General features: G+C 38.0%; 1 protein-coding gene across 1 annotated transcript in view; it reads right to left on the reverse strand.

The window, feature by feature from the left end:
• Positions 1–10,302: 10,302 nt before the first annotated feature.
• The window catches only part of SENP7 (SUMO1/sentrin specific peptidase 7), a 43,811-nt gene continuing 43,055 nt past the window's right edge, over positions 10,303–11,058 (reverse strand). Inside the window, exon 23 of the mRNA XM_009573723.1 lies at positions 10,303–10,440. Within this exon, the coding sequence (XP_009572018.1) occupies positions 10,303–10,440 (138 nt within the window). The remainder of the gene's footprint in view (positions 10,441–11,058) is intronic.

The following is an 11,058-nucleotide window of genomic DNA, read 5'->3' on the forward strand; positions in this document are numbered from 1 at the left end:
AGAACAAACATAATCTGGATAATCAGCACATGCAAACCTTTTCTGTTTTTCTAACATGCTCTTATATCAAAACAGCAGTCAACCTTTCCTTCCATGGCAATGGCACTGTTTATTGCTAATAGTAAAGTAAAACTAAGGAAAGAATAGATTGTCTAGAAACCATCCCTTCCAGAGAAAGTATGGGATATTAAAGTCATTCCTTACTTCAACAGATATAGAATAAAAAGAAGATTCTAAAAATGCAGACTGAGATTCAAAAATCAACAGATTCTGTCTACCTTCATATTTATTGCCTTGTGGGGTCAGTTATTTTTCTAATCACTGATAGTAGCTGGTCTCTGAGTGCTAAACAGTGACCACAAAAAAACATCTCACTATTTTATCACTGCACTGATTCGGCAACCTAGTAAAAAATCGGTTTCAAGAAAAAGCTGGCTTATAATTCAGTAACACTCAAGGAACAGCTTTACTGTGAATGAAAGTAACAGCATCAACTCTCACCTACCTCAGGTGCATTTACTCAGGATGTGATTAACTAGACATCACCAAATACTCATGGTGCAGTGCATGAAGAAGATGACAAATTGCTTGAACCAGACCTTGCTCGTCTTGCTGCTAATTAAAGTCACCTCTGCTACTTGCAGAGATCTTTTTCAAAAGTTTCAAGTTAAAAGTGCTAAGGGTGGTCATAGCATCTCTGCTTAAGAAATCATTGTGGATTGTGGAAGCCCTAAGTCCAGTAGGGAAGCAGATGGACTAGGTGGATTTTTGGTTCAACCTAGGATCATTAAGTTCTAAATCAGCTTTTACAACCTAATTTACAGATTTTCCTTCTTTATTATCACTCACGCTTTTGCTTACTTGGTATTGCCTTTACATACCGCTATCACAGATAATTGAGGGGTCACTGCAGTGAAAGCACATTGTATGGATTCATTTTGAGCAAAACAAAGAACAGTTGAGTGTTACTGGGTGGACATAAACAAGAAGCTTGCAAAGCCTGTCAAACTGTCTGCTTGATCATCATTGTCGACATCCCTCACAAGCTGGGCACAATTCATATTTGAATGAGGCTCTGATCCCATACAATCCCACTTTGTTCTCCAAATACATTCTTTATGTTTATTTTTACACAGACACTCAGCAACTCCCAGTTTTAACTATTTTTCACTGCTCTAAGTGAATACGTTAGTTACCAGTGGGAGTTTCTTCTATAAGCACTCAAGAAAGTCTCATTAAACATGTGTCTCTGAACACCTTTCCTTCTCCTTTAAATGACAGCAGCTCTTTCCTGCTTCACCAATTATGTGCAAACATGTTATAAGACACTATGAATCGTCTGAATGCTACAAAGCAGAGACACACAAATACCAGAAAGTGCTGCATGACCTTGATGCCCCATTCCAGTGTTGTCAGACAGAAGGGTTAAAATACATCACATTGCTGCAATATTTCATCACATGAAAGATGGGAATATTTCATCTGTTACTGGGAATGTTTCAGCTTTTCAGAGAAAGCTCTGCCACACCAACTTCTACATCTTAAAAGAAAGGGTTCATCTCTATTGTACTGCAGCCTAATACACAGAGATTGGCCTTCTAGACAAGAGAATACCCTATGCTTTGCACAACCAGCCATAGTCAAAAGTCACATGGCTGAGACACCAGTGTCTTAGACTTGACTCTTTTCTGGAAGATCCCTCAGTGAATTCTACTAGCATTTGAAGAACACTAAATAAAACCAACAAGCTTGGTCATTTAGCTAACCTGTACATAACACCTATTTTTCTTAGCATTCAAATTGTTCTATGAGAAAGGAGGAGTAAACACTGTGGTTTCAGGGACTGAGAGCTTTTATGATACAAGAGCGTAACCAGAAGACCTTTTTTTTAGCTGAGAACAGCTCTCATAAGGAAGATTATCACAGAGAACTAAGTTTCTTGGGTAACAATGTATTTCCTATAGCCTGGTATTTATTATGTTTAAAAGCTTCATCTATTATTTTTTTAATAAATAAATGTTCTTTATCAATTACCCATGAGACGTACAATCACTTACCTCTAAGCCTGAAATATTTCAGATGGTTGGCAATAGCCTGCTCAACAGACTCATCAGGGCAGATCTTAACTCCACTGGGAAACAGAATGGACCGCTTCCTTCGTAACAGCAAATGCTTGTTGACCTGTTCAGCCTTCAGGATGCCATTAAGCTTTTTCAACTCAGGAGGCTGAGAAGGGTTTGCCAACTGCCAGCCACTAAGCTGAGGGGTTGGTGAACGATCTTTAGCCTGTCCTTCTTCTGTAGTTGAATAACCTTCCTCTGGAAAATTAAAACCACACATAAATTTCTCAGGTGAGATAGTGATGCAGTCATCTTATGGATCTTAATGCCATTGCTCTGGTCTCTGAAGGACGTAACTGTGTTTTTTTCTGTTAACAAAACCCGTCTGTATGACTGTACTATTATAAACAACCTTAAGCTCTTTACAGCATCCCATCAAATGGTAACACAACCTAAAGCCCTAACCCTTTGAATGCTAATGTTTTGTGTTTTAACTTCCCTTCTGTTATTGGCTTGTTTAAGTCAATGGGACTATATTTGTGAATAAACATGTACTTAGAAGCTTTCAGGGCCAGGAATGAATGAATGAATGAATGAACAAGTTCCCATATTCCATGCTTTCTTTCCACATGAAACATGGAGCGGGGAAAAAAAAAGGGAAAAAAGGCTCATCAGCTTTAGCTTTGTTAAAATTCCCTCTTATGTTAGTTGTTCCACATCACTCCAGAGGAAGCTTTCCAGCTGAGGGAAGAATGTGTCTATTTGGTTTTAGTCTGACAGTCTAATTCTCTATCCTCTGCAGTCAGCTGATCTGAAATTAGTTAATTCAATGTTCTTCTTTCACTTTTTCCCAAGAAACATGACTGAAGAAGAATCACAATGAATTATTTACTAGAGAAAGAACAGTAATAAATGTATGGCATTTTTCATCCCACAGATATGAGCTTATTCTGCAGCTTCGAAGTCAATAGTGCCTTTGACTTCAATGACTGAAAGATGAAGAATGTGGTTATTTTGATGGTATATTAATAGTCAGCTCTAGTGCAGAACACCACCACCGGATGGTACATCAGAGGGAGAAGGGAATTTCAAAAAAGGTCCCTAAGGCAAAAGCCCAATATTTATTCAAACTGACGCATCTTCAGTGTGCATAAGCAGAAGACAGAACCTCACTTTTTAAGATTTAATACAAAATTATTAAAGAAAAAAGCACGAAGTGAAAAATTTATCAGTATTTAGTGTCTCTCAAAGTTGGAAAAACTTGCCTCCTGTAGCTACATTCTACATTCAAAAGAACACAAATGGACAGTAATACCTCCTGGAAATCACTCTTAAGTATTCCATATTTACACTGATACCATGGCACAGATTTGACCAAACATTTCTCTGTATTAGTCCCCTTTGCTGTAATTAAAGCAGAGAGGTATTTTTATTTCCACACACTGCCGTACGTAAACTTTGAAAACAAGAATATGAATAAGATTTCTGCATTACCTGCAACTATTTGAAGATCGCCTTTAATCATTCCCAAAACCGGAAGGCAAAGAAAGATTTTCCAAATGAAGCCAAACATACTTATTTTTGTCAAAAAAAGCAGTATGCAAGAAATAAAGGAAAATTCCTTTTAGCAAAAGAGCTGTTGTCTTTAATGTATCCTTGAACCAACCAAGAGCATTGCCCTTCTTGAAAATGTCTTGACGTCACATGTAATTATCTTTGGAAAAAACATTAGGTAAAAAAAGTCAACCAAGACATCCTGGGAATATTCTTTTCAAAGACAGTATTCCGCATCTGTGAAGAAACAAGGAAAGGTGATGGAAGTAAACTCCTCAGAGCTAGCAGATGGACTGAGACAATTTTTTAATTTTAATCTGGCCAGCTAAGCTCTTTACCAGAGCTTGTCATACCATTAACAGACAGTCCAAACAAGGACAGCACCTTTCACATTTAATTAACCACGTTTTTTCATTGGCCCTTCAATTTCTGCCCTTTTTTAAAATCATGCTGACCACAAAACATCAGAGGGAGCATGCTAGTCTCCAGTGGAAGGTCTCCACGTGTTTATCTTCTGCTTGTACAAATATATGTATCTAAAAATGTACTGACTCGCTTATGTAGATGCATATGTAGATTACACCCAAGCAATCTTTCTGTAAGATTGTTTCTTCTGGTGACAGAGCTAATAAAGCCCTGTCGCCCGAGTTTGTGCTAAAGCACAAAATCTTGTGCTGTTACACCACTGTCCCTTGCATCCCAGAAGAGGTGCTTCCCCCAAAGATAACGCCAGGGCAAGTTGTGATTCTTTCATCTCTGTTCAGGTATTATCTGATGTGAGCATAGGAAGAAATTAGTACAGGTACCTGAAGAGATGATCAGCTAAGAAGAACTGCAGAAAGGACAGAGCGCAGGAAAGCAGCAGCAATCTCAGCTCCCCTCCTGTCTAGGGTCAGCTCACTGTGGAAACGTGTATGGAACCAGTCCTGCAATGGCAGACGGCATTTGAACCACCAGAAAAACCTCGTCAGGGCTGTCTCCTGGGTGGCGTTAACTCAGGACTTGCTGGTTACTGTGTTCAGATCAATCTCAGCAAACTGCTCGTTCATCTGAAGTGACTATTTTTGGTAGTGGTTTTGTGTAAATATTTCAAAGCTGGCTTCCCAAGGCTTCCCAGATGACAGTCTGCGGAGCATTTACACAGAGCTCCTTAGGTATACAGTGCTGACTCCTCTCTTCTAGCTGCTCTGCTGAACTCCAACAATTCAGATAACACTGATAATTCCTGATATTACACACAGGACACTCACAGGAATAAAATAAAACCACCTTTGTTTTTAGGCTCTGTCTTCTGACATCTAACAGACTCTAGTAGATATTTTTCAACACAACAACATACTTTCCTTGGTTTTTCCACAAAACTACTAAATTACACTTTAAGTTAAACCACTGAGCTGCTCTAACACCCCCAAACAGTTTTCTTAGAATCAGACATTTTGGATCTATCAAACCAGCACTGTTCACTTAGGCTGGCTCTGTCAAGCTAACTACAATACTGGCAGCAGCACCAAGCACAGTACACCACACTGGAGCTGTAAATTGAACGGTCCTGATGATACAAGGCACAGGAACAACTGCACTGGTGCTCATAAACTGTTTCGAAGTCCTATTCAGCATCACTAGGTAGACAGAGCACTTTTGAGGCTAGCTTGGGTACCTCTATTACAATCCTGGATTCAACAACACAGACCAGCCTTTTTTTTAATCCTCTGCAGAGACTGGTGCTTTCAATGTCATGAATGCTTTTGCTTGCATTACCTTGCAAAAATGCAACTGAATCAAGATTAGAAATACTATACAGGCTTATAAAGGCAAAGGCTAACTTATCTCAAGAATGCATGACAACTAATTCTTCTAGAGAAAATTCTCAGAATACACATGCTTCAGTAAGAGTACGAAACCAAATTAAAAGTTTTCCTGGAGAGTCTTCAGATTTACGGCATTGCTGGTTTTTTTCATCAGCAAAGTACTCAAAGGCACTCAGAATATGAATACTATAAAAACTACCTGCTTTATATCTCAGTCAAAATTTGTTTTCTATGGTATGGCTGTGTCAGCTTCTGTGTGATAAAATATTTTAAACATTGAAATTCCATTTCATTAATATTAGTTCAAGCTATCAATTTTAAATTCAACACTGATTTCAGCACTGAAATTTAGATTTGCAACAGCTGAAAGTCTCCTACACTTACGATAACAAAATGCACAACTAAAAGCACAATCATCATTCAAAGTTCCTTAAAACAAGCAAAACAACTGTTGCAATAGTTTTCAAAAATAACCTCAGAAAATTAACTCCTCCCTTGATTTGACTAAAGCCTTTACAGTAGTACTTTGCATCAGAAGATGCATAATTCTTCACTTCCAGCAGCCAAATTGTATGTGTTCAAAAGTACTTAGGAAAAGTACGTTCTTGCTAGGGAAAAAAAGGGAAGTATATAATCCTATATATATATAATCCTAGTGATGTACATGCCAAGGTCACATCAGTTACCTCCAAAAATAAAAAGACAATTTTCTGACAATTTCTATTTCTGAAAAGACAAGACATGCACTTTCATATAGCAGATGTGAATTAAGCTGAATTATAGTTCTCTACAAAGTGATGGTCACTGAAATTCTGCTACAGCACACATACACTGTTCTAAATAATTTCATTGTTTTCAAATGCAATTTATTCAAAAAGCTAAATCCACTCATCTGTAGCTAAATAATACAAAATAAAGGTATACCTTAATGAAAATGCCTCTAATGAAGAGCCATATGATGGCAGACACTCCCTATCTCCAAGCTCACAGGGGTTAATACAGAGATTATAAATTGTCTCCTGTGAATGGACTACAGCAACTGAATTTATGGCATTTGACAGGACTCGCCAACAAAATTCCCAATCAGTTTAGCTGTGAAAATTAGCTTAGATTAAACCTTTTCGCTTGTTCAGTTTCTGTGGTTGCTGTTGCCAAGCGTTTCACCATTACCACTTTTTGCTTGTGCTCCTGGAGAGTTCCCTGGTGAACTGTCTCCCAGGAATAAGGTCTGAGGCGGTTTAGCCTTCCAGCTGAGCAAATTCAGCCTGCCGTAGCCTGTCATACTGCCACCTCTTCCATCACATAGTATTGTAAAGTATTTGGAGCAGAAAAATCAGGAAGTGAGGTCAATCAAATTGATTAACACTTCATTATCTACTCTGTCCTTGTAAGCCTATTCTCAGCATTCCCCTTTTCTGAACTGTTGATCAGGTAAGTATCTTTTACCTTGCTCAACAGTCAAAGATGATCCCAGTGCCTGTGCTTCATCTTTGAACAGTGTTTCCAACTTCAATTTGGTTGGACAGAATTATTGCTGTTGGTCTTGGTTTTATTCGACCATTAATGGAAACATTTTAAATCCTGAGACCTTTCAGGTCTCATTTTACAATTCCTGCTTTTCCATCTAGAAACCAGAGTCTTTTTTTTGGGGGGTTGCCAGAAGCAATATTCTGCTCCCCTGTCATAATCAAGATAAAAGTGTTACTACTGTGGCTTTTAAGTCTTTATTATTTTGTAAGGTGTAGTACTTACTGAGTACTGCAAGCTCATTTCAGGGTCAAATTCTAGGAGGTGACTCCCAGAAAGGACAGATGGACAGCAACGAATCTATGCCTGCAATGCCAGAGGAAAACCACAGCAGTCCACAGATACTTTTAAAAAAGTAAAAAAAACCTGCAAGTAAAAAACTTGCAGTTTCATGGTTCACTTCTCCAGTTCTTGATGAAAACTAGGGGTTTTTTGTTTTTCTTAGAAGATTTACTTCCTACAAGTTACTTCTCTTCCACCTCGTTTCTTGTGTCATGCTTGCCAATAGTAGCTTAAACGGATCTTCATGACTCAGATTTCTTCATGGAAGCCAGCTTCTGGTCCCACACAGCCAGAATGTAGCACTTTCTTTTAAAGAAACTGATAGCTACACTTAACACTTTGAGTACAATTCATTGCCTTGAAACCAAAATTACACAGTGTAGGGTAAAGAGCCTTACAAAGATTGGTTTGCTTTGAAGTATCACACTACTCCACCATTAACAGGGATTAATACAGGCAAATGGAGATGCAGGAGATGTGCAAAAAGGTCCCCGAGTCAGTCTGGTGCCTTATATATGCTAAAAGTTATCTTTGGGGAATTCTAGCAGGTAAAAAGGAAGCACGAAGGTACCTGGAGTGTAACGTTTTCCACAGACACTTCCTAGCATTCACCACATATATGTGAAATGCAAATGGCTGGAATGAGGTGGGTTGCAGCTGGTGGACCCAGGAATTTCTCAGGCTAGCCATTCAGGCTGTCAAGACTGTTGGCCTAACTACAGAAAACAACTGTAAGGCTCTTGAATCAAAAACAGCCTTGCTTGCCACAAGAAGCTGTGAACTAGCTGCATGCCTTTATAAGGACTGGAGAACAAATAACCACTTTGAAACAAATTGGGTTAAGATACACATACTATGTATATACCTTAAAAGAAGTAAGATGGCCTATCTTATGCTTAGCTCACTGGCTATTTGTGGCAGCTGGGAAAAGAATGATAACAATCACATTCAGCAACTTCTGGAGATAATTTTAATATCAAATGTATTGGCATTCTCATAGCACGTATCTAACAAATCTACAAAGGCAATCCTTTAATGTTATAAAACCAACTTAGAAAAGTTTATACATTACTTTTGCTTTTAAATATCTATAAACCAGTCAATCTAAAAAAGAACAAATTACTTCATGATAAAACTAACTTTACCATAACAAAAAGCCCAAGCTATTTGTCATAAGGGAACATTGAAAATATGCATCAATTAAAAAGGTGTAGAGAAAGGGCACACATTCCTGCATTTTATCTTTCATCTGTCTTACAATAAATACACAGATTATCCCTGTAAGTAATGCTGATGTTGTGATTTAGGTGATGAAAGCCACAGAACCTCTGGGATGAGCAGGACAGATGGTGGGGGGGGTCGTGACAAACTACAGAATTAAAGTAAAAACAAAGACAAAAACCACACAGTAATTGCACTAGGCTGCTCACAGCTATACAGAAGCTAACTGTGCTCAGCAAATTATTTTGTTTTAAAATTGCCTCTCTTCTCCAGAAAGAATGCTTCCTGGTTTGAGAAACAATGGTGGGGGATTTTTTTGGATGACTGTACAGAACCTGAAGTAATAACTGGATTTTCCAAATGCTAGGTTTCAGAGTTGTCTTGAGGGAAGGGGCCCTGAGAATTCTGCAATGCCGTAAAAATGTTCACATCTTTGGGTTGCCCTCAATTTTTATTTTAACTCTCTAGCTTCTTCCAGGTTTAAGAGCTCTGAAGATACATTTATGACACAGGTGGTTTTGGTAGTTATCTGGCACACGGTCCTTCTGAAGGGTGCAATGACACTTAAGTTTACTTAGAGTGGGGAACAGGAGAAAACATCCTCTTAAAACAGTCACCTTCTATTGTGCAGTAACTACAGAAAAAAGTGTGCACATGTCAAAATGTTATTGAAGTTTTATGTGATCACTGTTTGAGGAAAAACTACATAAATATGTATTAAGACAACGATAAACTTGTGCTAGCTTATCAAATCAAGTCCGAGTTCAAACACTCAAATATATGGGCATCTTTACTCAATTCTCCTGAGCAAAGTATAAATCCTGTTTGTCTTATATGTAAATTACATATCCTAAAGACATTATATACAACATAATGACCTTTTTGAATGAAAATGGCCTTATTTTTCAGTAAAACACCTCAAACTTTTGAGGTTGTTGAGGCACAACCTGCTTGCCTTTCTAATGCAAGTGATGCCATAAGATGTGCAGGTATAACTTCCAAAAATAAGGCGAATAGGATTAAAAATCTACTGCCTACATGTATTATATCGGCATGTACTTTGAGAGCAAGATTTCTTCTAAAATCTTGCTACGAAAAAAAATTCATAAAAAAATACTTTAAAAAAATCCACTCTTGACTTTTAAAAGATTTCAACAGTCACTATGAAGCAAATGTCTTCCACTCATGGAAATAAATTTTTATAATGAAAATGCTAGGGAGGGAGAAAAATAAAAATTAAAAAAATCAACTCAACAGCCTCAAAACCTGGCAGAATTTTCTGACACATGCAGACTACTTCTGTATATAATCAGAAACAAAACAAAAAATACATCTCTAAACAGAGTCAATACTGGATCCTCAAATTAAAACAATACACAGTATTCATTCTATCTGTATGAGCTGCAAAATCAAAAGGGACACAGTATAGGGTCAAAATCCTGTCTTCAGGCCTGACACCTACATGATCATCCATGTTTCTTCTTGTAAAGAACAGGCTCCAAAAGATGAAAATATTTTTAGATCCTTGTGGTACACGCCTATACGCAGCTTTCATATTCCAAGTAAAGAATCAATTAGCAATCCATATATATTAGCTTTAACTTACATATTTACACTTTTATCTACAACCTTCTCCTTCCCCCCCCCAACTGCATTCTATGACTACACAACCCAAATGAAAAAAAATTCTTTAAATAAATACACTGAACAAACAAAATACTTCTTGTGGTGGGTTTTGTTTTTTTTTTTTTGTCTTCTTTGCAAGGCAAAAAGAGCCCAAATGCTGCTTAGCAGAGTTCCAGTTACTTTGTACAGCAATGTTCTTTGCCATGTCTGGCTTATTAGATTTATTAGCTGCTGCTGCCACTATGCTGTTGAAAGTGCAGTTGCAAGATCAGGTCTCGAATTTCTTCTCTTTTGCTTCTGATCAGCTGACGAGGGAACCAATTCTCCAGATGCAGTGGCTGTTCAAAGTTAACTATGGGATTCTGGTAACAGAAAAAGGAATATTTACAGCATGAATTTCCTAAAGCAACCTCCAAAAAGAATTTCAAACTCTTCCATTACTGCTGAGACCAAGGAGGCACAAACAAGTTTCCATGAGACACTGACAGGCTTCAAAGTCAAATTCCAGTTCCTCCATGGTAATCACATATATACATACCCTTACCACAAGCTACTCATGGTAAACACCAAACAGGTTATCACCACTTCTCTTAAAGATACAGCAGTATAAGCACATATTCACAGCAGATTCCATGTACTAAGATACAATTAGACATATTCTTGATATCTAACAAGGGACAGATGCACCTTGGTCACACACACACATGTACAATCAACACTATGGGGAAGGATCAAGCATACAGCAGTTAAGCATGATGAGGTTTTGTTGCCTCAGGCATGTGTTTTTCTGTCATGAGTCGGTCTGCCTGATAGAACACAACAAAGAAGTGAGAACACTGGTAGCAATTTTAGCAGGACATGGCGGGGGGGGAACTCTTGTCTGCAACAAAAGAGGACAGCAAATTGAAATGGCTGAGAGATGCTGGCAGCTTTGGCAGTAAGACCAAAACACCACATCTGATTTGCCAATTTTTTTTCCT

Source organism: Fulmarus glacialis, unplaced genomic scaffold, assembly GCF_000690835.1.
Source record: "Fulmarus glacialis isolate BGI_N327 unplaced genomic scaffold, ASM69083v1 scaffold2483, whole genome shotgun sequence".
Lineage (NCBI taxonomy): Eukaryota > Metazoa > Chordata > Aves > Procellariiformes > Procellariidae > Fulmarus > Fulmarus glacialis.